Source organism: Pleurodeles waltl, chromosome 3_1, assembly GCF_031143425.1.
Source record: "Pleurodeles waltl isolate 20211129_DDA chromosome 3_1, aPleWal1.hap1.20221129, whole genome shotgun sequence".
Lineage (NCBI taxonomy): Eukaryota > Metazoa > Chordata > Amphibia > Caudata > Salamandridae > Pleurodeles > Pleurodeles waltl.
Window position 1 is genome coordinate 638223769 of NC_090440.1, and position 26154 is coordinate 638249922.

The window sequence follows — 26154 nt, forward strand, 5'->3', positions numbered from 1 at the left end:
AGCATTTACGTGACTTTTCTTTCTCTAATAGCATAACTCTTGGATTTAAATTGTGTCATTCATGCCTGTGTTTCAGGTTTGAGGAATTTGCTTTTGAAGGGTTTTTCACACACACAGTGAAACGAATCCAAACTGTGCCACTCTAACTGTTTAAACCCAGAGTTGGACATTTGTATTTCTTGGATTGTTTTTGTTCCTGTTAGTTTAACCTTATGCATGCAGGAAAGTTATATGTGATGTATTTAATGCCCTTGTTTGTCTTTATTGTGCATGATAAGTGCAACCACAGTTCTAATTGTAGTGTGCAACAGTGAATCTCTGTGAAGCCACCCTAGTGTTGCAGTACTTATTGTTATGGTACTCAGTTTGGGTTTTTGGTAATGCAGTGTTAGTAATTGTGCCAACAGTTATTATTATCCAAGAAAAGTGCTGGAGCATCCCTGTGTTCTTCTACCACTCCCCTGCCTATATCAGACAGAGAGATTCAGTTTCAAGGAAGTTGAGTGCACTAACTCTACTATCACTCTGTCAACAACGACCTGCCCCCCGAAGATACAGGATGCCTGACTGGACGGGCAAGACTTGGCAGTGTTTTGTCTCTTTCTCTTCTACTCCCTCTTTCCTTTTGGTACACCTGCCGGGGCTTCTGTGTCCACCAGGAAGTGACAAGAGGTGTTCCAGGAGGTCGGGGCATACCATCGCCCCTGCAGACATCCTGCTTTTCAGGTGAGTGGCCCGTCTCGACATAAAGCCAAGCCACAACATACAGGGCTGCCTGGGCGATGGATTCCTCAATGGGTACTTTCAAAGGTTTAGCACAGGCTTTACTAGCTGATCAGGATGCTCCATCTTTATTAGATTTAACTAGGGCCCTAGCGGGATTACAGAAGGAAGTTCTTTCCTTAAAGCAAGAGAACCTGGAGTTGCATACTGAACTACAGCGTTATAAACCACAAGACACCCCCTAGGGAGGAGTCAAACTAAAACAAAGATCTCCAGCACTATAGGCCCCTCCGTTTGACCCGTCTAATCATGTTCCTAGACCCGATTCAGGCCCAACGACTTCCACCACACAACCCATGCAGGTAGTGGTCACAACACCAACCCCTGTGCCCTTAGCTCCTCCAGAAAGGTTTTTTGGAGATAGTGCCAAGTTCAACATTTTTCTTAACAAGTGCCAGCTACAGTTTTTGTGTCGGGCAGCTGCATTCCCCAATGATGCTGCAAAGGTAGCTTTTATTATCTCTTATTTGGGAGGCAATGCAGCTAATTGGTCTATTCCGCTGGTGGAGCACAATTACCTTATACTGTATGATTTCAACCGGTTCAAGGAAGCCTTGCGGAAACTGTTTGACAAACAGCTCTTTGTGCAAGCCAGTGACAATGAGTTGCTGAATTTGCACCAGTGAAACAAGGATCTACTGTCCTATATCACCTCTTACAATCGGTTGGTGGCAGAGACTGAGAGGCCTGAGGAGAAGAGGACCTCCCTCTTCTATCGTGGCCTTCAGAACAATCTCAAGGATGTTCTAGCCCAAATTGTGGAACCTCCTACGGAGTGTTCCGAGTTCATTGATCTGGTGGTACGATTGGATCACGGCTTGAGTGAACGTAATGGAGAAAAATTCCGGAGTGACACACGCTTAGTGGTGCTCAAAACTGAGAACTCTAAATATTGCTGCCACTCCTGTTACCTAGACAAACCATTACTAGTGACACCCTTGCATTGTGGGTCCACACACAGTATGGCTATCAAGCCAGATGACACACTGGGCTTTAGTGAACAGAAGGCCACCCAGCTGCTGCCACATAGGTCATACGATTGTCATATAGACTTGATTCCAGGGGCAACGCTACCATGAAGTAGGGTGAATGCTCTTTCTGAGCCTGAGAATTCATACCTGCAAGACTACCTGGATGATATGTTGGCTAAGGGTTTCATTCATCATTCAACGTCACCAGCATCGTCTTCTTTGTTTTTCGTGCCCAAGAAGAATGGTGAGCTGCGCGCCTGTATCTAAACAGTTGATGCGTCAGTACCTCATGGTATTTTCAGTAAATGGAATAGAACCATACTTCCTCCTAGGGATGCCCTGACACCATCAGCGCTTACTACCTTATTTTAAATTGGGCATATTTCATCAGTTGGTTAAAAAAAGTGCTTGGTTTAAAACAGCTGATTTACTGCAATGTATCTGTGATAAGGTTTCAATCTGTGACACTATGCACTTATGTTCTTATTTGCCTCAGATTTAATACCCTTCCCCACAAATTTGTAATGCCCCTTTTGTTACTCCCAAATTTGAGACAGGTCACACCTGCCTTTTTATATCTACAGTTTTTATCTACACTAAACATCTGTTTTTATGTGTCTCAGTTCTTCGCTGGGTTTTTTAGCTCAAGATATCAGTGTAGAAAGCTGGGGTCTGGCTGCAGTACCCCTCTCCCCCCCACACACACTTTTTGCCTGGTTTTTGATGCAACTTTGACTGAAGTGCCCTGGGTTCCTGCTTACCAGGTCCCCAGTGCCAGTTTTTCTTCCCCAAAATAAGACACCTGGTCACTTGATCCCCAAGTGGCCAGGCCCTTAAGCACCTCTTTAAGTCCCTAATAAATGTACCTCTGGTACCTATGGCCTCGGTACAAAAGAGGGTGCCTAAGAGCTACAGCATAAATTGTGCCAATCTAAGGGAAACTGCATTAACCTCATGCAGTCTGCCATTGCAGGCTGCTTGACCAGGTGCTCCCAAAAATGAAAACACAACATGGCACATTGCATGTAATATTTGTAAGTCACCCCACAGCAGGCCTTACAGCTCTAAGGCAGGCTGCATTATATTACATGTGTGGGCATATCTGCAAGAGCGGATATGCCTCTGCTATGTCTTTGTCATTTCTTAGACCTAAATACATGTGCTGGACACTGGTCAATATGAGTTCCCCAGCTACATGTTGGCTTCACTGAATTTAGTATCAAACATCTCATATTAATGAACTGTCACAGATTCCAGTGATGGATTTATTACTGCTTGCATCCAGAGATCACCTTAGAGATACCCACAGAAAACCTGCCAACTTATGGTGGGCTTACTGACTAGTTCTAGCCAGCCTGCCACCAACATATAAGATTCTCACCCCCAAAGGTGAGAGCCTTTGTTCTCTGGAGGTCAGAAACAAAGCCTCCTCTGGCAGGAGTGTTACACACCCCTCCGAACAGGATGGCCAGCAAATATGCATTCAAAGGCAGAAGGCTTCAAAGAAGACCACTGCCTTTCACATGCAAATCTGGCCTTCCTCAGAGGAAGATGCCGATCCCCCCACTCCTCACCCCAGAGCCAATCTGGCACCTAGACAGGCAGTAAAATTAGCTATTCAGGAGGCGTGTTGCATTTCCAGGTTAGACGCACCCCTAGGGTGACCAGCCTGAAACAAGCACAGCCTTAGGAATTTTTCAATCTTATGTGTGGTGGAATTAGGAATTCTGGGACAGGGCAATGCCCACTCCCCAAAGAAAGTGGTCATCTAGGGGGTGTAGGGATGCCAAGGGTAAGCTGCCCATTAGCTACTACCCTTCACTCCCCTTAACGCCTCCTAAATTGTGTATTTAGGGGAACCACTGAGACTAGGACTTTGGAATTCTGCTGGACACAAAAGAAGGAGTGGACAAAGAACCGTGCTGGCCTGAGAACCAAGGAACATGCCTGCCATGGCACCAACTCTGCCAGCCTGTCTGCTGCACCTGACCCTTGAGAAGCCACTCACCTGAACTGCCGCTGCAGCCTTCAAGACACCAGGAGAGCTGCCAGTGCTTCACAAAGCACCACTTAGAACTCCCTTGGAGCAGAGGAGCAGCTTCCTTTCATCTGCAGGCAATCAAAGAATAACTATGAGGACCCTGGACTGCTAAAACCCGATGCCGGACATCACCACTGCACTTGAGCGGCCTAGCCCAAGCTGAAGTTGTCCAACAGTGTCAACGTGGTTCCCATTCCCTCCAGGGACAAAGCCGACCTTGAGTTTGCCTACTGTGGACTTCCCAACGGTGCTTGCAGCCTCGTTCTGCAGGTCCCCCTCCAACCACAAGTATCCCCTGAACTGGAACCCAATGCCTGGAGAAACCACTGCACTCTAGCCTCACAGCCTGAGGTTAAGTGGGCCAACAGTGTCCCTATGTGCCCGAGGATCTCAAGGGTCGAGCTCCCTCACTGGCCCCCCAGTCCCTGCTTGCAGCCTCATTCTGACTAGACCAATCTCCATTGAAGTGAATGGGACACCCGACTTCATAACGCACCTCTGTACCCGGATGCCCCAGAACCCCCCCAAGGTGAATTGTTGGTGTGGCCTTGAGCTAGTGGTGGGCAGTGCTTGTGGAGTTCTACACCACAGAATTCCAAAGAGTTATCTGAAAACTCTGTGAAATTCCACAGAGTTTCACGTTCTGCAGAATGCCGCCCGGTCATGAGCAGCTGATGCTCACCCGGTCTCTAGCTCTCCATGCTGGCCTCAGCAGGGTACCCCAACACAACTTCCTTTCTCAGGGACTTTGGGGAGGCAGCCAACTGGAATTCTGACTGCAAATTTCAATTTTTTCCAAGCACAGACCTTCTTACCTCCCTCAAATACAAATACTGTCCATGCCCAGTGCCCGCCCTATGTGCATACAGTAGAGAAAGGAACACCATGGTCTGAACACTGTCTGGGTCCAGGGGCCACGTTGCCAGCAACCTGGCTCTCTGATCCCTCTGCTCCCCTTGCTCCTGGACTGCTGAGGATGGTGAAAGGAGGGAGGCCTGCAGATGGAGCTGGTGCTGGTGCAGCCCCTCAGCTGCACCAATGCTGGCTGTCAGAAAGCAACAACTTAGCTAGGGTTCCCCTTGCCTGTTGTAGGGAAAATGTTTTCTTCATTTTGGGCCGAGTGTAAAGTGCCCAACCTTGCTTCCCACTAGGCTTTAAGGCACTCTCTCAGGCCACACTCACCTCTATCTGGTGAGGGCTGCCGGACTTTCACTCATCAGCTGATGTAAAATGTTTTCAGTAAGCAGTAACATAAACCAGAGAGTGGAGCTTGACTGGTTATTGTAGTGTGCACTCCGACCCAAAGGGCAATTTTCTTGCCAATACCTTAAGGGCATGGATAGGTTATAAAAGTAAAACCATAAGCATGTCATATGGGCATGGCAAGAAAAAGAACGACTAACATATACTGCAGTGCTCATTCCCAAAGCTGCTTGATGACAACCCTAATCAGCTACAACATTAGACTGGGCAGACATACTAATAGTGATGGCAGACAGTGACTATGGTACGTAGAACAGAGATTGATATTATTATGAACTTGACTAATCATTCTGTGAGTTTTGGCGCAGTTTCCCAGTGGGAGCAATGCTCATACTACATCACTGGAACCTGTTTGGCCCCGGAAGCTTACAGCCTATTCTTTCTCCTTGCTGAAGCTATATATTGTAAGCACTGTCACGAGCCTCTGGGTGCAAAAGAGTAAGACCAACCTCCTGCAGAAGAGTAAACTTGGAGTAGGACAGAGGCTCTACCTAGAGAGGTACCCCTTTATCACAATGCATGGACCACCTCCTTCCCATACCATGGTGAGCAGGCAGAGTTCAGGTATCTTTCCTGGCTGGGAAAGAATTCTGCAGCCAATATTCCTGCTCCTCTGGATATTGGTTGTTGTCTCTCACCTTAAACTTGCAGGCCTGCGCCATGGACCGCTGGAGCCCTATAGAGCAGGAGTGGCAGTATTCACAGCAGTAGGACGGAGTGTGGGGTGGAGGCGATTCACACAATGCAGTACAGACAGGGTGGCTCACTGGCAAGCCGATGAACTCCGCTCCGCTCCGCCTGCCGGCTGGTGGATTTGTTTTTAAAACCCCCCACTCCTCTTGGAGCGCAGAGTGCAACATCTGCCCACCACTACCGTGCCCCATACTCACCTCAATTCCAGAAGAACAGTCCTGTAAGTCATTGCTAAGTACCCATATGCAGTGTCTGTTCCTTTCCTGTAAGAAAACATTAGGGCACCCAAGGCTGAAAAGCACCTCTGAGCCTGGATGCCCCATTGCCTCCCGAAGAGAACTGTTAGTGCTGTCTTTGATATTGCCCCATACTTACCTTAACTCCAGAAGATGGGTCCCATAATTTGCTGCTAAGTATCCATATGTAGTATATGCTTTCCCCAATAAGATAACATTGCTGCTCTAAAAATTGCACTGTTAACTTTTGAAAACTGTGAAAATTCATAACTAAAAACGTACTTACCCCAATACTGATGATCTTAGTATCAAATTTTTATGTGACAGTAGGTGTTATTTTTACAAATTGATGTCAGATGTCTTTGAGTGTGTGTCTTACTTACTGCCTTTGTGTGTGCCATACATAATTAGCACTAACCTCTGATATACCTAACTGCTCACCCACACTACCACAAGAGAGAGCATTTGGGGTGTCATTTGTGCCTCCGTAATTCCTCTGGGGATTGCTTGCAGTCTCTACATAGTGTACCTCTTTTTGGGCCACTATATAAAGAGCCAGCTTTCTACAATTAGTCTACTTTAAGTATGCTTCTTCTGTGTTAGCCCAAAATGCTGATATTTTCCTCTAATTCATGGTTGAGCACTTTCTTGATTAGGTACTGTAAATTATACATGATGTTTCTTAGCCTCTTACAAATGGAGATCTATTCTTATGGAAGTCATTTAAGTATTTTTTATCACACTGTATAATTGACTTTTGCATATGGAGCCGTACTTTTATGGATGTGTATGTTGATTTTATATAAAACAGTATAATGTTATATGTTTCGTCCTTAAACTAACTCTTAAATGAACTAAACATGCATTTTAACTTAGATAGTAATCTTATTATAAGCATTACTTGTTAAGTATTCTTAATAATTAGAGAAGCGTGTTTTTCACTCAGTTACCTTGATAAAGCGCTCTCAAATTAATGTTAGAAACTCGAAGGGACCACATGAAAAGGCCCCCAATCGCGGCGGACTGAAATACATTGCTTTGCGCGATACCCTTGGGCTGCCTACAAGCACATCAAGGATTCAAATTCCACGGAATAGGTATATCATTAGGGTAAACCGTACTTCGTAAATCGCTACCAATATATTGTATTTATCTTATGCAGGTGTTTAGAGACAATTACATATACATCCAGGTTTTAGCACCTTAAGAAAGCTCGGGAGATCATGGGGCATATTTATACTCCGTTTGCGCCGAATTTGCGTCGTTTTTTTCGGCGCAAATTCGGCGCAAAACTAACGCCATATTTATACTTTGGCGTTAGACGCGTCTAGCGCCAAAGTATGAGGAATGAGCGTCATTTTTTTGCGTGAACGCCTTCCTTGCGTTAATGAGATGCAAGGTAGGCGTTCCCGTCTAAAAAAATGACTGCGACACAAATGCGTCGTATTTATACTCCTGGGCAAAAATCACGCCCGGGAGTGGGCGGGGCAAAAACCCCCGCATTTGCGCCTCTTTTTAATGCCTGGGTCAGGGCATGCCCCCAGGGACCCCCCCTGCCACCCTTGCCCACCCCAGGAGGACACCCAAGGATGGAGGGACCCATCCCAGGGACATTCAGGTAAGTTCAGGTAAGTATACATTTTTATTTTTTTTATATTTTTTTTTGGCATAGGGGGGCCTGATTTGTGCCCCCCTACATGCCTCAATGCCCAATGACCATGCCCAGGGGACGTAAGTCCCCTGGGCATGGCCATTGGGCAAGGGGGCATGACTCCTGTCTTTACAGGAGTCATGTAAATGGCGTCTGGGCGTCGTTAAAAATGGCGCAAATCGGGTGGAGGCGATTTTTTTGCGTCAACCTGACTTGCACCATTTTTAAGACGCCCTAACGCCATTTTCCCCAACGCCGGCGCTGCCTGGTGTACGTGGTTTTTTTCCACGCACACCAGGCAGCGCCGGTCTGCTAGCGCCGGTCTGCTAGCGCCGGCTAACGCCATTCAATAAATACGGCGCCCGCATGGCGCTTCAGAATGGCGTTAGCCGGCGCTAAACTTTTTGACGCTAAACTGCGTTAGCGCAGTTTAGCGTCAAAAAGTATAAATACGGGCCCATGTGTTTTGTGTACCGTTACTGGAATTGAATGTCACAGTTTAGTGGTTGTCAGATAATGACCTGCACCACCGGCGTGCCCGCTTGAACCTCGGGACCACCATCAAAGAGGCGAGAGAAGTTCCTTAATTACAACTTGGAAAATAGTTAATACATTTCACATTATAGTAGTTGGGCCCCATCTCATAAAAATCCTTTCAAACAGAACAAAAGGATTTGAAATTAATCCTTTAGACAACTGACTCCGGAGCTAATGCAGAGGCATAGTATGGCAAACCCAAGGCCAGCTCGTCTACCACATTTTAAATCCATTCGGCCCTTGTCAGAAGTCCAATGACAGAGCCGAAAAGGATCTGCCACTGCCTGCACTTACAAATATTTTTTTCAAAATTCTCATTCTCCCCTTGGGGCCCATTCCCATTTGCAAATGAGTTAACACCACTTTTAAAACAAGTGGTGGTAAAGCATTACTGCTGTGTGACTGTTTTGCGCCATATAATTTCGGATACGGATGGGATACACAAGCACACCCCCTATTGGTGCGAAGGTAAGGAGACATCAGTTCAGCAACTGACATAAAAAAATCTGTCAATTATACTGGACTCTGAGCTACAATACTCTGGTCCTTTTCACATGATAACAGCCCTCAGAACAGTCCTCGTGTTGTTTTAATGTTGATGACGTTTATATTATGTACGCAATGCCCCATTTGCAGATACCATGGTAAGAAGAAGAATACATATCCCACACGCAATCAAGAGATGGTGATTAAAGTTTGCAAATAAGAACAACTATTTCAGAAAGCCTTTAGGTAAATGAGATGATTTGAGAATCCCAAAGCACCCTAAACATTTTTTTCATTTTCTCTTGTAACCTTTATCGTTAATACCACTGCCTAATACTCTTAGAATTGTCGGTGAGCCTTCCAGGCTTTTCAGTTAAAAAATAGAAGAAAGGAAGTAAACTGAAATGTTATAACACAGCAGCCCTCATGGATATATTAGAAATTATAAAAAGAGATCCAACGGTAAATATGTTTAACAGTTGTTACAAAGAGGAAAATAAATAACATTATTAATAATAACTTACCTCTTGATGGAGTACTGATTGTTGTAGAGGTTGTAGTGGAGGGGGTACTAGTTGTAGTGCTTGTTGAAGAGGGAGTACTGCTTGTTGTAGGGGGTGAGCTTGTAGTGGATGGAGTACTAGATGTTGTGGAGGGAGTAGTAGTAGTACTTGTGGTGGAGGGGGTACTGGTGCTTGTAGTGGAAGGAGTGGTTATTGTAGTGCTTGTAGTGGAGGGAGTACCTGTTGTAGTGCTTGTGGAAGAGGGAGTACTGGTTCTTGTAGAGGGTGTGCTTGTAGATCTTGTAGTGGATGGAGTATGAGTTGTTGTAGAGGGGGTACTAGTTGTAGTACGTGTAGAAGAGGGACTACTGCCTGTAGTGGATGGGGTAGTGCTTGTAGTGCTTGTAGTGGAGGGGGTACTGGTTGTAGTGCTTGTTGAAGAGGGAGTAGTGCTTGTTGTAGGGGGTGAGCTTGTAGTGGATGGAGTACTAGATGTAGAGGGAGTAGTAGTAGTAGTGGTAGTACTTGTGGTGGAGGGGGTACTGGTGCTTGTAGTGGAAGGAGTGGTTATCGTAGTGCTTGTAGTGGAAGGACTACCTGTTGGAGTGATTGTGGAAGAGGGAGTACTGGTTGTTGTGGAGGGTGTGCTTGTAGTTCTTGTAGTGGATGTAGTGCTAGTTGATGTAGAGGGGATACTAGTTGTAGAACTTGTAGAAGAGAGAGTACTGCCTGTAGTGGAAGGGCTAGTGCTTTTAGTGCTTGTAGTGGAGGGGGTACTAGTTGTAGTGCTTGCTGAAGAGGTAGTACTTGTCGTAGAGGGTGTGCTTGTAGTTCGTGTAGTGGATGGAGTACTAGTTGTTGTAGAGGGGGTACTAGTTGTAGTATGTGTAGAAGAGGGGATACTGCTTGTAGTGGAAGGGGTAGTGCTTGTAGTGCTTGTAGTGGAGCGGGTACTAGTTGTAGTTCTTGTTGAAGAGGGAGTGCTGCTTGTTGTAGGGGGTAAGCTTGTAGTGGATGGAGTACTAGATGTTGTAGAGGGAGTAGTAGTAGTACTTGTGGTGGAGGGGGTACTGGTGATTGTAGTGGAAGGAGTGGTTATTGTAGTGCTTGTAGTGGAGGGAGTACCTGTTGTAGTGCTTGTGGAAGAGGGAGTACTGGTTCTTGTAGAGGGTGTGCTTGTAGTTCTTGTAGTGGATGGAGTACGAGTTGTTGTAGAGGGGGTACTAGTTGTAGTACGTGTAGAAGAGGGACTACTGCCTGTAGTGGATGGGGTAGTGCTTGTAGTGCTTGTAGTGGAGGGGGTACTGGTTGTAGTGCTTGTTGAAGAGGGAGTGCTGCTTGTTGTAGGGGGTGAGCTTGTAGTGGATGGAGTACTAGATGTTGTAGAGGGAGTAGTAGTAGTACTTGTGGTGGAGGGGGTACTGGTGCTTGTAGTGGAAGGAGTGGTTATTGTAGTGCTTGTAGTGGAGGGAGTACCTGTTGTAGTGCTTGTAGAAGAGGGAGTACTGGTTGTTGTAGAGGGTGTGCTCGTTGTTCTTGTAGTGGATGGAGTGCTAGTTGATGTGGAGGGGATACTAGTTGTAGAAAGTGTAGAAGAGGGACTACTGCCTGTAGTGGAAGAGATACTGCTTGTAGTGCTTGTAGTGGAGGGGGTACTAGTTGTAGTGCTTGTTGAAGAGGTAGTACTTCTTGTAGAGGTTGTGCTTGTAGTTCTTGTAGTGGATGGATTACTAGTTGTTGTAGAGGGGGTACTAGCTGTAGGATGTGTAGAAGAGGGGATACTGCTTGTAGTGGAAGGGGTAGTGTGTGTAGTGCTTGTAGTGGAGGGGCTCCTAGTTGTAGTGCTTGTTGAAGAGGGAGTACTGCTTGTTGTAGGGGGTGAGCTTGTAGTGGATGGAGCACTAGGTGTTGTAGAGGGAGTACTAGTAGTAGTACTTGTGGTGGAGGGGGTACTGGTGCTTGTAGTGGAAGGAGTGGTTATCGTAGTGCTTGTAGTGGAGGGAGTACCTGTTGTAGTGCTTGTGGAAGAGGGAGTACCAGTTCTTGTAGAGGGTGTGCTTGTAGATCTTGTAGTGGATGGAGTACGAGTTGTTGTAGAGGGGGTACTAGTTGTAGTACGTATAGAAGAGGGACTACTGCCTGTAGTGGAAGGGGTAGTGCTTGTACTGCTTGTAGTGGAGGGGGTACTGGTTGTAGTGCTTGTTGAAGAGGGAGTAGTGCTTGTTGTAGGGGGTGAGCTTGTAGTGGATGGAGTACTAGATGTAGAGGGAGTAGTAGTAGTAGTGGTAGTACTTGTGGTGGAGGGGGTACTGGTGCTTGTAGTGGAAGGAGTGGTTATCGTAGTGCTTGTAGTGGAAGGACTACCTGTTGTAATGCTTGTGGAAGAGGGAGTACTGGTTCTTGTAGAGGGTGTGCTTGTAGATCTTGTAGTGGATGGAGTATGAGTTGTTGTAGAGGGGGTACTAGTTGTAGTACGTGTAGAAGAGGGACTACTGCCTGTAGTGGATGGGGTAGTGCTTGCAGTGCTTGTAGTGGAGGGGGTACTGGTTGTAGTGCTTGTTGAAGAGGGAGTAGTGCTTGTTGTAGGGGGTGAGCTTGTAGTGGATGGAGTACTAGATGTAGAGGGAGTAGTAGTAGTAGTGGTAGTACTTGTGGTGGAGGGGGTACTGGTGCTTGTAGTGGAAGGAGTGGTTATCGTAGTGCTTGTAGTGGAAGGACTACCTGTTGGAGTGCTTGTGGAAGAGGGAGTACTGGTTGTTGTGGAGGGTGTGCTTGTAGTTCTTGTAGTGGATGTAGTGCTAGTTGATGTAGAGGGGATACTAGTTGTAGAACTTGTAGAAGAGAGAGTACTGACTGTAGTGGAAGAGCTAGTGCTTTTAGTGCTTGTAGTGGAGGGGGTACTAGTTGTAGTGCTTGCTGAAGAGGTTGTACTTGTCGTAGAGGGTGTGCTTGTAGTTCTTGTAGTGGATGGAGTACTAATTGTTGTAGAGGGGGTACTAGTTGTACTATGTGTAGAAGAGGGGATACTGCTTGTAGTGGAAGGGGTAGTGCTTGTAGTGCTTGTAGTGGAGCGGGTACTAGTTGTAGTTCTTGTTGAAGAGGGAGTGCTGCTTGTTGTAGGGGGTAAGCTTGTAGTGGATGGAGTACTAGATGTTGTAGAGGGAGTAGTAGTAGTACTTGTGGTGGAGGGGGTACTGGTGCTTGTAGTGGAAGGAGTGGTTATTGTAGTGCTTGTAGTGGAGGGAGTACCTGTTGGAGTGCTTGTGGAAGAGGGAGTACTGGTTGTTGTGGAGGGTGTGCTTGTAGTTCTTGTAGTGGATGTAGTGCTAGTTGATGTAGAGGGGATACTAGTTGTAGAACTTGTAGAAGAGAGAGTACTGCCTGTAGTGGGAGGGCTAGTGCTTTTAGTGCTTGTAGTGGAGGGGGTACTAGTTGTAGTGCTTGCTGAAGAGGTAGTACTTGTCGTAGAGGGTGTGCTTGTAGTTCGTGTAGTGGATGGAGTACTAGTTGTTGTAGAGGGGGTACTAGTTGTAGTATGTGTAGAAGAGGGGATACTGCTTGTAGTGGAAGGGGTAGTGCTTGTAGTGCTTGTAGTGGAGCGGGTACTAGTTGTAGTTCTTGTTGAAGAGGGAGTGCTGCTTGTTGTAGGGGGTAAGCTTGTACTGGATGGAGTACTAGATGTTGTAGAGGGAGTAGTAGTAGTACTTGTGGTGGAGGGGGTACTGGTGATTGTAGTGGAAGGAGTGGTTATTGTAGTGCTTGTAGTGGAGGGAGTACCTGTTGTAGTGCTTGTGGAAGAGGGAGTACTGGTTCTTGTAGAGGGTGTGCTTGTAGTTCTTGTAGTGGATGGAGTACGAGTTGTTGTAGAGGGGGTACTAGTTGTAGTACGTGTAGAAGAGGGACTACTGCCTGTAGTGGATGGGGTAGTGCTTGTAGTGCTTGTAGTGGAGGGGGTACTGGTTGTAGTGCTTGTTGAAGAGGGAGTACTGCTTGTTGTAGGGGGTGAGCTTGTAGTGGATGGAGTACTAGATGTTGTAGAGGGAGTAGTAGTAGTACTTGTGGTGGAGGGGGTACTGGTGCTTGTAGTGGAAGGAGTGGTTATTGTAGTGCTTGTAGTGGAGGGAGTACCTGTTGTAGTGCTTGTAGAAGAGGGAGTACTGGTTGTTGTAGAGGGTGTGCTCGTTGTTCTTGTAGTGGATGGAGTGCTAGTTGATGTGGAGGGGATACTAGTTGTAGAAAGTGTAGAAGAGGGACTACTGCCTGTAGTGGAAGAGATACTGCTTGTAGTGCTTGTAGTGGAGGGGGTACTAGTTGTAGTGCTTGTTGAAGAGGTAGTACTTCTTGTAGAGGTTGTGCTTGTAGTTCTTGTAGTGGATGGATTACTAGTTGTTGTAGAGGGGCTACTAGCTGTAGGATGTGTAGAAGAGGGGATACTGCTTGTAGTGGAAGGGGTAGTGTGTGTAGTGCTTGTAGTGGAGGGGCTCCTAGTTGTAGTGCTTGTTGAAGAGGGAGTACTGCTTGTTGTAGGGGGTGAGCTTGTAGTGGATGGAGTACTAGGTGTTGTAGAGGGAGTACTAGTAGTAGTACTTGTGGTGGAGGGGGTACTGGTGCTTGTAGTGGAAGGAGTGGTTATCGTAGTGCTTGTAGTGGAGGGAGTACCTGTTGTAGTACTTGTGGAAGAGGGAGTACCAGTTCTTGTAGAGGGTGTGCTTGTAGATCTTGTAGTGGATGGAGTACGAGTTGTTGTAGAGGGGGTACTAGTTGTAGTATGTATAGAAGAGGGACTACTGCCTGTAGTGGAAGGGGTAGTGCTTGTACTGCTTGTAGTGGAGGGGGTACTGGTTGTAGTGCTTGTTGAAGAGGGAGTAGTGCTTGTTGTAGGGGGTGAGCTTGTAGTGGATGGAGTACTAGATGTAGAGGGAGTAGTAGTAGTAGTGGTAGTACTTGTGGTGGAGGGGGTACTGGTGCTTGTAGTGGAAGGAGTGGTTATCGTAGTGCTTGTAGTGGAAGGACTACCTGTTGTAATGCTTGTGGAAGAGGGAGTACTGGTTCTTGTAGAGGGTGTGCTTGTAGATCTTGTAGTGGATGGAGTATGAGTTGTTGTAGAGGGGGTACTAGTTGTAGTACGTGTAGAAGAGGGACTACTGCCTGTAGTGGATGGGGTAGTGCTTGCAGTGCTTGTAGTGGAGGGGGTACTGGTTGTAGTGCTTGTTGAAGAGGGAGTAGTGCTTGTTGTAGGGGGTGAGCTTGTAGTGGATGGAGTACTAGATGTAGAGGGAGTAGTAGTAGTAGTGGTAGTACTTGTGGTGGAGGGGGTACTGGTGCTTGTAGTGGAAGGAGTGGTTATCGTAGTGCTTGTAGTGGAAGGACTACCTGTTGGAGTGCTTGTGGAAGAGGGAGTACTGGTTGTTGTGGAGGGTGTGCTTGTAGTTCTTGTAGTGGATGTAGTGCTAGTTGATGTAGAGGGGATACTAGTTGTAGAACTTGTAGAAGAGAGAGTACTGACTGTAGTGGAAGAGCTAGTGCTTTTAGTGCTTGTAGTGGAGGGGGTACTAGTTGTAGTGCTTGCTGAAGAGGTTGTACTTGTCGTAGAGGGTGTGCTTGTAGTTCTTGTAGTGGATGGAGTACTAATTGTTGTAGAGGGGGTACTAGTTGTACTATGTGTAGAAGAGGGGATACTGCTTGTAGTGGAAGGGGTAGTGCTTGTAGTGCTTGTAGTGGAGCGGGTACTAGTTGTAGTTCTTGTTGAAGAGGGAGTGCTGCTTGTTGTAGGGGGTAAGCTTGTAGTGGATGGAGTACTAGATGTTGTAGAGGGAGTAGTAGTAGTACTTGTGGTGGAGGGGGTACTGGTGCTTGTAGTGGAAGGAGTGGTTATTGTAGTGCTTGTAGTGGAGGGAGTACCTGTTGGAGTGCTTGTGGAAGAGGGAGTACTGGTTGTTGTGGAGGGTGTGCTTGTAGTTCTTGTAGTGGATGTAGTGCTAGTTGATGTAGAGGGGATACTAGTTGTAGAACTTGTAGAAGAGAGAGTACTGCCTGTAGTGGGAGGGCTAGTGCTTTTAGTGCTTGTAGTGGAGGGGGTACTAGTTGTAGTGCTTGCTGAAGAGGTAGTACTTGTCGTAGAGGGTGTGCTTGTAGTTCGTGTAGTGGATGGAGTACTAGTTGTTGTAGAGGGGGTACTAGTTGTAGTATGTGTAGAAGAGGGGATACTGCTTGTAGTGGAAGGGGTAGTGCTTGTAGTGCTTGTAGTGGAGCGGGTACTAGTTGTAGTTCTTGTTGAAGAGGGAGTGCTGCTTGTTGTAGGGGGTAAGCTTGTAGTGGATGGAGTACTAGATGTTGTAGAGGGAGTAGTAGTAGTACTTGTGGTGGAGGGGGTACTGGTGCTTGTAGTGGAAGGAGTGGTTATTGTAGTGCTTGTAGTGGAGGGAGTACCTGTTGGAGTGCTTGTGGAAGAGGGAGTACTGGTTGTTGTGGAGGGTGTGCTTGTAGTTCTTGTAGTGGATGTAGTGCTAGTTGATGTAGAGGGGATACTAGTTGTAGAACTTGTAGAAGAGAGAGTACTGCCTGTAGTGGGAGGGCTAGTGCTTTTAGTGCTTGTAGTGGAGGGGGTACTAGTTGTAGTGCTTGCTGAAGAGGTAGTACTTGTCGTAGAGGGTGTGCTTGTAGTTCGTGTAGTGGATGGAGTACTAGTTGTTGTAGAGGGGGTACTAGTTGTAGTATGTGTAGAAGAGGGGATACTGCTTGTAGTGGAAGGGGTAGTGCTTGTAGTGCTTGTAGTGGAGCGGGTACTAGTTGTAGTTCTTGTTGAAGAGGGAGTGCTGCTTGTTGTAGGGGGTAAGCTTGTACTGGATGGAGTACTAGATGTTGTAGAGGGAGTAGTAGTAGTACTTGTGGTGGAGGGGGTACTGGTGATTGTAGTGGAAGGAGTGGTTATTGTAGTGCTTGTAGTGGAGGGAGTACCTGTTGTAGTGCTTGTGGAAGAGGGAGTACTGGTTCTTGTAGAGGGTGTGCTTGTAGTTCTTGTAGTGGATGGAGTACGAGTTGTTGTAGAGGGGGTACTAGTTGTAGTATGTGTAGAAGAGGGACTACTGCCTGTAGTGGATGGGGTAGTGCTTGTAGTGCTTGTAGTGGAGGGGGTACTGGTTGTAGTGCTTGTTGAAGAGGGAGTACTGCTTGTTGTAGGGGGTGAGCTTGTAGTGGATGGAGTACTAGATGTTGTAGAGGGAGTAGTAGTAGTACTTGTGGTGGAGGGGGTACTGGTGCTTGTAGTGGAAGGAGTGGTTATTGTAGTGCTTGTAGTGGAGGGAGTACCTGTTGTAGTGCTTGTAGAAGAGGGAGTACTGGTTGTTGTAGAGGGTGTGCTCGTTGTTCTTGTAGTGGATGGAGTGCTAGTTGATGTGGAGGGGATACTAGTTGTAGAAAGTGTAGAAGAGGGACTACTGCCTGTAGTGGAAGAGATACTGCTTGTAGTGCTTGTAGTGGAGGGGGTACTAGTTGTAGTGCTTGTTGAAGAGGTAGTACTTCTTGTAGAGGTTGTGCTTGTAGTTCTTGTAGTGGATGGATTACTAGTTGTTGTAGAGGGGCTACTAGCTGTAGGATGTGTAGAAGAGGGGATACTGCTTGTAGTGGAAGGGGTAGTGTGTGTAGTGCTTGTAGTGGAGGGGCTCCTAGTTGTAGTGCTTGTTGAAGAGGGAGTACTGCTTGTTGTAGGGGGTGAGCTTGTAGTGGATGGAGTACTAGGTGTTGTAGAGGGAGTACTAGTAGTAGTACTTGTGGTGGAGGGGGTACTGGTGCTTGTAGTGGAAGGAGTGGTTATCGTAGTGCTTGTAGTGGAGGGAGTACCTGTTGTAGTACTTGTGGAAGAGGGAGTACCAGTTCTTGTAGAGGGTGTGCTTGTAGATCTTGTAGTGGATGGAGTATGAGTTGTTGTAGAGGGGGTACTAGTTGTAGTATGTATAGAAGAGGGACTACTGCCTGTAGTGGAAGGGGTAGTGCTTGTACTGCTTGTAGTGGAGGGGGTACTGGTTGTAGTGCTTGTTGAAGAGGGAGTAGTGCTTGTTGTAGGGGGTGAGCTTGTAGTGGATGGAGTACTAGATGTAGAGGGAGTAGTAGTAGTAGTGGTAGTACTTGTGGTGGAGGGGGTACTGGTGCTTGTAGTGGAAGGAGTGGTTATCGTAGTGCTTGTAGTGGAAGGACTACCTGTTGTAATGCTTGTGGAAGAGGGAGTACTGGTTCTTGTAGAGGGTGTGCTTGTAGATCTTGTAGTGGATGGAGTATGAGTTGTTGTAGAGGGGGTACTAGTTGTAGTACGTGTAGAAGAGGGACTACTGCCTGTAGTGGATGGGGTAGTGCTTGCAGTGCTTGTAGTGGAGGGGGTACTGGTTGTAGTGCTTGTTGAAGAGGGAGTAGTGCTTGTTGTAGGGGGTGAGCTTGTAGTGGATGGAGTACTAGATGTAGAGGGAGTAGTAGTAGTAGTGGTAGTACTTGTGGTGGAGGGGGTACTGGTGCTTGTAGTGGAAGGAGTGGTTATCGTAGTGCTTGTAGTGGAAGGACTACCTGTTGGAGTGCTTGTGGAAGAGGGAGTACTGGTTGTTGTGGAGGGTGTGCTTGTAGTTCTTGTAGTGGATGTAGTGCTAGTTGATGTAGAGGGGATACTAGTTGTAGAACTTGTAGAAGAGAGAGTACTGACTGTAGTGGAAGAGCTAGTGCTTTTAGTGCTTGTAGTGGAGGGGGTACTAGTTGTAGTGCTTGCTGAAGAGGTTGTACTTGTCGTAGAGGGTGTGCTTGTAGTTCTTGTAGTGGATGGAGTACTAATTGTTGTAGAGGGGGTACTAGTTGTACTATGTGTAGAAGAGGGGATACTGCTTGTAGTGGAAGAGGTAGTGCTTGTAGTGCTTGTAGTGGAGCGGGTACTAGTTGTAGTTCTTGTTGAAGAGGGAGTGCTGCTTGTTGTAGGGGGTAAGCTTGTAGTGGATGGAGTACTAGATGTTGTAGAGGGAGTAGTAGTAGTACTTGTGGTGGAGGGGGTACTGGTGTTTGTAGTGGAAGGAGTGGTTATTGTAGTGCTTGTAGTGGAGGGAGTACCTGTTGGAGTGCTTGTGGAAGAGGGAGTACTGGTTGTTGTGGAGGGTGTGCTTGTAGTTCTTGTAGTGGATGTAGTGCTAGTTGATGTAGAGGGGATACTAGTTGTAGAACTTGTAGAAGAGAGAGTACTGCCTGTAGTGGGAGGGCTAGTGCTTTTAGTGCTTGTAGTGGAGGGGGTACTAGTTGTAGTGCTTGCTGAAGAGGTAGTACTTGTCGTAGAGTGTGTGCTTGTAGTTCGTGTAGTGGATGGAGTACTAGTTGTTGTAGAGGGGGTACTAGTTGTAGTATGTGTAGAAGAGGGGATACTGCTTGTAGTGGAAGGGGTAGTGCTTGTAGTACTTGTAGTGGAGCGGGTACTAGTTGTAGTTCTTGTTGAAGAGGGAGTGCTGCTTGTTGTAGGGGGTAAGCTTGCAGTGGATGGAGTACTAGATGTTGTAGAGGGAGTAGTAGTAGTACTTGTGGTGGAGGGGGTACTGGTGATTGTAGTGGAAGGAGTGGTTATTGTAGTGCTTGTAGTGGAGGGAGTACCTGTTGTAGTGCTTGTGGAAGAGGGAGTACTGGTTCTTGTAGAGGGTGTGCTTGTAGTTCTTGTAGTGGATGGAGTACGAGTTGTTGTAGAGGGGGTACTAGTTGTAGTACGTGTAGAAGAGGGACTACTGCCTGTAGTGGATGGGGTAGTGCTTGTAGTGCTTGTAGTGGAGGGGGTACTGGTTGTAGTGCTTGTTGAAGAGGGAGTACTGCTTGTTGTAGGGGGTGAGCTTGTAGTGGATGGAGTACTAGATGTTGTAGAGGGAGTAGTAGTAGTACTTGTGGTGGAGGGGGTACTGGTGCTTGTAGTGGAAGGAGTGGTTATTGTAGTGCTTGTAGTGGAGGGAGTACCTGTTGTAGTGCTTGTAGAAGAGGGAGTACTGGTTGTTGTAGAGGGTGTGCTCGTTGTTCTTGTAGTGGATGGAGTGCTAGTTGATGTGGAGGGGATACTAGTTGTAGAAAGTGTAGAAGAGGGACTACTGCCTGTAGTGGAAGAGATACTGCTTGTAGTGCTTGTAGTGGAGGGGGTACTAGTTGTCGTGCTTGTTGAAGAGGTAGTACTTCTTGTAGAGGTTGTGCTTGTAGTTCTTGTAGTGGATGGATTACTAGTTGTTGTAGAGGGGGTACTAGCTGTAGGATGTGTAGAAGAGGGGATACTGCTTGGAGTGGAAGGGGTAGTGTGTGTAGTGCTTGTAGTGGAGGGGCTCCTAGTTGTAGTGCTTGTTGAAGAGGGAGTACTGCTTGTTGTAGGGGGTGAGCTTGTAGTGGATGGAGTACTAGGTGTTGTAGAGGGAGTACTAGTAGTAGTACTTGTGGTGGAGGGGGTACTGGTGCTTGTAGTGGAAGGAGTGGTTATCGTAGTGCTTGTAGTGGAGGGAGTACCTGTTGTAGTGCTTGTGGAAGAGGAAGTACCAGTTCTTGTAGAGGGTGTGCTTGTAGATCTTGTAGTGGATGGAGTACGAGTTGTTGTAGAGGGGGTACTAGTTGTAGTACGTATAGAAGAGGGACTACTGCCTGTAGTGGAAGGGGTAGTGCTTGTACTGCTTGTAGTGGAGGGGGTACTGGTTGTAGTGCTTGTTGAAGAGGGAGTAGTGCTTGTTGTAGGGGGTGAGCTTGTAGTGGATGGAGTACTAGATGTAGAGGGAGTAGTAGTAGTAGTGGTAGTACTTGTGGTGGAGGGGGTACTGGTGCTTGTAGTGGAAGGAGTGTTTATCGTAGTGCTTGTAGTGGAAGGACTACCTGTTGTAATGCTTGTGGAAGAGGGAGTACTGGTTCTTGTAGAGGGTGTGCTTGTAGATCTTGTAGTGGATGGAGTATGAGTTGTTGTAGAGGGGGTACTAGTTGTAGTAAGTGTAGAAGAGGGACTACTGCCTGTAGTGGATGGGGTAGTGCTTGCAGTGCTTGTAGTGGAGGGGGTACTGGTTGTAGTGCTTGTTGAAGAGGGAGTAGTGCTTGTTGTAGGGGGTGAGCTTGTAGTGGATGGAGTACTAGATGTAGAGGGAGTAGTAGTAGTAGTGGTAGTACTTGTGGTGGAGGGGGTACTGGTGCTTGTAGTGGAAGGAGTGGTTATCGTAGTGCTTGTAGTGGAAGGACTACCTGTTGGAGTGCTTGTGGAAGAGGGAGTACTGGTTGTTGTGGAGGGTGTGCTTGTAGTTCTTGTAGTGGATGTAGTGCTAGTTGATGTAGAGGGGATACTAGTTGTAGAACTTGTAGAAGAGAGAGTACTGACTGTAGTGGAAGAGCTAGTGCTTTTAGTGCTTGTAGTGGAGGGGGTACTAGTTGTAGTGCTTGCTGAAGAGGTTGTACTTGTCGTAGAGGGTGTGCTTGTAGTTCTTGTAGTGGATGGAGTACTAATTGTTGTAGAGGGGGTACTAGTTGTACTATGTGTAGAAGAGGGGATACTGCTTGTAGTGGAAGGGGTAGTGCTTGTAGTGCTTGTAGTGGAGCGGGTACTAGTTGTAGTTCTTGTTGAAGAGGGAGTGCTGCTTGTTGTAGGGGGTAAGCTTGTAGTGGATGGAGTACTAGATGTTGTAGAGGGAGTAGTAGTAGTACTTGTGGTGGAGGGGGTACTGGTGCTTGTAGTGGAAGGAGTGGTTATTGTAGTGCTTGTAGTGGAGGGAGTACCTGTTGGAGTGCTTGTGGAAGAGGGAGTACTGGTTGTTGTGGAGGGTGTGCTTGTAGTTCTTGTAGTGGATGTAGTGCTAGTTGATGTAGAGGGGATACTAGTTGTAGAACTTGTAGAAGAGAGAGTACTGCCTGTAGTGGGAGGGCTAGTGCTTTTAGTGCTTGTAGTGGAGGGGGTACTAGTTGTAGTGCTTGCTGAAGAGGTAGTACTTGTCGTAGAGGGTGTGCTTGTAGTTCGTGTAGTGGATGGAGTACTAGTTGTTGTAGAGGGGGTACTAGTTGTAGTATGTGTAGAAGAGGGGATACTGCTTGTAGTGGAAGGGGTAGTGCTTGTAGTACTTGTAGTGGAGCGGGTACTAGTTGTAGTTCTTGTTGAAGAGGGAGTGCTGCTTGTTGTAGGGGGTAAGCTTGCAGTGGATGGAGTACTAGATGTTGTAGAGGGAGTAGTAGTAGTACTTGTGGTGGAGGGGGTACTGGTGATTGTAGTGGAAGGAGTGGTTATTGTAGTGCTTGTAGTGGAGGGAGTACCTGTTGTAGTGCTTGTGGAAGAGGGAGTACTGGTTCTTGTAGAGGGTGTGCTTGTAGTTCTTGTAGTGGATGGAGTACGAGTTGTTGTAGAGGGGGTACTAGTTGTAGTACGTGTAGAAGAGGGACTACTGCCTGTAGTGGATGGGGTAGTGCTTGTAGTGCTTGTAGTGGAGGGGGTACTGGTTGTAGTGCTTGTTGAAGAGGGAGTACTGCTTGTTGTAGGGGGTGAGCTTGTAGTGGATGGAGTACTAGATGTTGTAGAGGGAGTAGTAGTAGTACTTGTGGTGGAGGGGGTACTGGTGCTTGTAGTGGAAGGAGTGGTTATTGTAGTGCTTGTAGTGGAGGGAGTACCTGTTGTAGTGCTTGTAGAAGAGGGAGTACTGGTTGTTGTAGAGGGTGTGCTCGTTGTTCTTGTAGTGGATGGAGTGCTAGTTGATGTGGAGGGGATACTAGTTGTAGAAAGTGTAGAAGAGGGACTACTGCCTGTAGTGGAAGAGATACTGCTTGTAGTGCTTGTAGTGGAGGGGGTACTAGTTGTAGTGCTTGTTGAAGAGGTAGTACTTCTTGTAGAGGTTGTGCTTGTAGTTCTTGTAGTGGATGGATTACTAGTTGTTGTAGAGGGGGTACTAGCTGTAGGATGTGTAGAAGAGGGGATACTGCTTGTAGTGGAAGGGGTAGTGTGTGTAGTGCTTGTAGTGGAGGGGCTCCTAGTTGTAGTGCTTGTTGAAGAGGGAGTACTGCTTGTTGTAGGGGGTGAGCTTGTAGTGGATGGAGTACTAGGTGTTGTAGAGGGAGTACTAGTAGTAGTACTTGTGGTGGAGGGGGTACTGGTGCTTGTAGTGGAAGGAGTGGTTATCGTAGTGCTTGTAGTGGAGGGAGTACCTGTTGTAGTGCTTGTGGAAGAGGGAGTACCAGTTCTTGTAGAGGGTGTGCTTGTAGATCTTGTAGTGGATGGAGTACGAGTTGTTGTAGAGGGGGTACTAGTTGTAGTACGTATAGAAGAGGGACTACTGCCTGTAGTGGAAGGGGTAGTGCTTGTACTGCTTGTAGTGGAGGGGGTACTGGTTGTAGTGCTTGTTGAAGAGGGAGTAGTGCTTGTTGTAGGGGGTGAGCTTGTAGTGGATGGAGTACTAGATGTAGAGGGAGTAGTAGTAGTAGTGGTAGTACTTGTGGTGGAGGGGGTACTGGTGCTTGTAGTGGAAGGAGTGTTTATCGTAGTGCTTGTAGTGGAAGGACTACCTGTTGTAATGCTTGTGGAAGAGGGAGTACTGGTTCTTGTAGAGGGTGTGCTTGTAGATCTTGTAGTGGATGGAGTATGAGTTGTTGTAGAGGGGGTACTAGTTGTAGTACGTGTAGAAGAGGGACTACTGCCTGTAGTGGATGGGGTAGTGCTTGCAGTGCTTGTAGTGGAGGGGGTACTGGTTGTAGTGCTTGTTGAAGAGGGAGTAGTGCTTGTTGTAGGGGGTGAGCTTGTAGTGGATGGAGTACTAGATGTAGAGGGAGTAGTAGTAGTAGTGGTAGTACTTGTGGTGGAGGGGGTACTGGTGCTTGTAGTGGAAGGAGTGGTTATCGTAGTGCTTGTAGTGGAAGGACTACCTGTTGGAGTGCTTGTGGAAGAGGGAGTACTGGTTGTTGTGGAGGGTGTGCTTGTAGTTCTTGTAGTGGATGTAGTGCTAGTTGATGTAGAGGGGATACTAGTTGTAGAACTTGTAGAAGAGAGAGTACTGACTGTAGTGGAAGAGCTAGTGCTTTTAGTGCTTGTAGTGGAGGGGGTACTAGTTGTAGTGCTTGCTGAAGAGGTTGTACTTGTCGTAGAGGGTGTGCTTGTAGTTCTTGTAGTGGATGGAGTACTAATTGTTGTAGAGGGGGTACTAGTTGTACTATGTGTAGAAGAGGGGATTCTGCTTGTAGTGGAAGGGGTAGTGCTTGTAGTGCTTGTAGTGGAGCGGGTACTAGTTGTAGTTCTTGTTGAAGAGGGAGTGCTGCTTGTTGTAGGGGGTAAGCTTGTAGTGGATGGAGTACTAGATGTTGTAGAGGGAGTAGTAGTAGTACTTGTGGTGGAGGGGGTACTGGTGCTTGTAGTGGAAGGAGTGGTTATTGTAGTGCTTGTAGTGGAGGGAGTACCTGTTGGAGTGCTTGTGGAAGAGGGAGTACTGGTTGTTGTGGAGGGTGTGCTTGTAGTTCTTGTAGTGGATGTAGTGCTAGTTGATGTAGAGGGGATACTAGTTGTAGAACTTGTAGAAGAGAGAGTACTGCCTGTAGTGGGAGGGCTAGTGCTTTTAGTGCTTGTAGTGGAGGGGGTACTAGTTGTAGTGCTTGCTGAAGAGGTAGTACTTGTCGTAGAGGGTGTGCTTGTAGTTCGTGTAGTGGATGGAGTACTAGTTGTTGTAGAGGGGGTACTAGTTGTAGTATGTGTAGAAGAGGGGATACTGCTTGTAGTGGAAGGGGTAGTGCTTGTAGTGCTTGTAGTGGAGCGGGTACTAGTTGTAGTTCTTGTTGAAGAGGGAGTGCTGCTTGTTGTAGGGGGTAAGCTTGTAGTGGATGGAGTACTAGATGTTGTAGAGGGAGTAGTAGTAGTACTTGTGGAGGAGGGGGTACTGGTGATTGTAGTGGAAGGAGTGGTTATTGTAGTGCTTGTAGTGGAGGGAGTACCTGTTGTAGTGCTTGTGGAAGAGGGAGTACTGGTTCTTGTAGAGGGTGTGCTTGTAGTTCTTGTAGTGGATGGAGTACGAGTTGTTGTAGAGGGGGTACTAGTTGTAGTACGTGTAGAAGAGGGACTACTGCCTGTAGTGGATGGGGTAGTGCTTGTAGTGCTTGTAGTGGAGGGGGTACTGGTTGTAGTGCTTGTTGAAGAGGGAGTACTGCTTGTTGTAGGGGGTGAGCTTGTAGTGGATGGAGTACTAGATGTTGTAGAGGGAGTAGTAGTAGTACTTGTGGTGGAGGGGGTACTGGTGCTTGTAGTGGAAGGAGTGGTTATTGTAGTGCTTGTAGTGGAGGGAGTACCTGTTGTAGTGCTTGTAGAAGAGGGAGTACTGGTTGTTGTAGAGGGTGTGCTCGTTGTTCTTGTAGTGGATGGAGTGCTAGTTGATGTGGAGGAGATACTAGTTGTAGAAAGTGTAGAAGAGGGACTACTGCCTGTAGTGGAAGAGATACTGCTTGTAGTGCTTGTAGTGGAGGGGGTACTAGTTGTAGTGCTTGTTGAAGAGGTAGTACTTCTTGTAGAGGTTGTGCTTGTAGTTCTTGTAGTGGATGGATTACTAGTTGTTGTAGAGGGGGTACTAGCTGTAGGATGTGTAGAAGAGGGGATACTGCTTGTAGTGGAAGGGGTAGTGCGTGTAGTGCTTGTAGTGGAGGGGCTCCTAGTTGTAGTGCTTGTTGAAGAGGGAGTACTGCTTGTTGTAGGGGGTGAGCTTGTAGTGGATGGAGTACTAGGTGTTGTAGAGGGAGTACTAGTAGTAGTACTTGTGGTGGAGGGGGTACTGGTGCTTGTAGTGGAAGGAGTGGTTATCGTAGTGCTTGTAGTGGAGGGAGTACCTGTTGTAGTGCTTGTGGAAGAGGGAGTACCAGTTCTTGTAGAGGGTGTGCTTGTAGATCTTGTAGTGGATGGAGTACGAGTTGTTGTAGAGGGGGTACTAGTTGTAGTACGTATAGAAGAGGGACTACTGCCTGCAGTGGAAGGGGTAGTGCTTGTACTGCTTGTAGTGGAGGGGGTACTGGTTGTAGTGCTTGTTGAAGAGGGAGTAGTGCTTGTTGTAGGGGGTGAGCTTGTAGTGGATGGAGTACTAGATGTAGAGGGAGTAGTAGTAGTAGTGGTAGTACTTGTGGTGGAGGGGGTACTGGTGCTTGTAGTGGAAGGAGTGTTTATCGTAGTGCTTGTAGTGGAAGGACTACCTGTTGTAATGCTTGTGGAAGAGGGAGTACTGGTTCTTGTAGAGGGTGTGCTTGTAGATCTTGTAGTGGATGGAGAATGAGTTGTTGTAGAGGGGGTACTAGTTGTAGTACGTCTAGAAGAGGGACTACTGCCTGTAGTGGATGGGGTAGTGCTTGCAGTGCTTGTAGTGGAGGGGGTACTGGTTGTAGTGCTTGTTGAAGAGGGAGTAGTGCTTGTTGTAGGGGGTGAGCTTGTAGTGGATGGAGTACTAGATGTAGAGGGAGTAGTAGTAGTAGTGGTAGTACTTGTGGTGGAGGGGGTACTGGTGCTTGTAGTGGAAGGAGTGGTTATCGTAGTGCTTGTAGTGGAAGGACTACCTGTTGGAGTGCTTGTGGAAGAGGGAGTACTGGTTGTTGTGGAGGGTGTGCTTGTAGTTCTTGTAGTGGATGTAGTGCTAGTTGATGTAGAGGGGATACTAGTTGTAGAACTTGTAGAAGAGAGAGTACTGACTGTAGTGGAAGAGCTAGTGCTTTTAGTGCTTGTAGTGGAGGGGGTACTAGTTGTAGTGCTTGCTGAAGAGGTTGTACTTGTCGTAGAGGGTGTGCTTGTAGTTCTTGTAGTGGATGGAGTACTAATTGTTGTAGAGGGGGTACTAGTTGTACTATGTGTAGAAGAGGGGATACTGCTTGTAGTGGAAGGGGTAGTGCTTGTAGTGCTTGTAGTGGAGCGGGTACTAGTTGTAGTTCTTGTTGAAGAGGGAGTGCTGCTTGTTGTAGGGGGTAAGCTTGTAGTGGATGGAGTACTAGATGTTGTAGAGGGAGTAGTAGTAGTACTTGTGGTGGAGGGGGTACTGGTGCT

At 47.1% G+C, this 26154-nt stretch overlaps 1 protein-coding gene across 1 annotated transcript in view; it reads right to left on the reverse strand.

Annotated features, from left to right (window-relative positions):
* Nucleotides 1-20805, reverse strand: part of LOC138283523 (mucin-2-like) — a gene marked incomplete at its 5' end in the record, with an annotated part of 528362 nt that extends 507557 nt beyond the window's left edge. Inside the window, 7 exons of the mRNA XM_069221463.1 lie at nt 9186-9404; nt 11172-13955; nt 15522-15725; nt 15804-17542; nt 17603-18245; nt 18408-19124; nt 19431-20805. Coding sequence (XP_069077564.1) covers nt 9186-9404; nt 11172-13955; nt 15522-15725; nt 15804-17542; nt 17603-18245; nt 18408-19124; nt 19431-20805 — 7681 coding nt within the window. The remainder of the gene's footprint in view (nt 1-9185; nt 9405-11171; nt 13956-15521; nt 15726-15803; nt 17543-17602; nt 18246-18407; nt 19125-19430) is intronic.
* Between the last annotated feature and the right edge of the window lie 5349 nt (nt 20806-26154).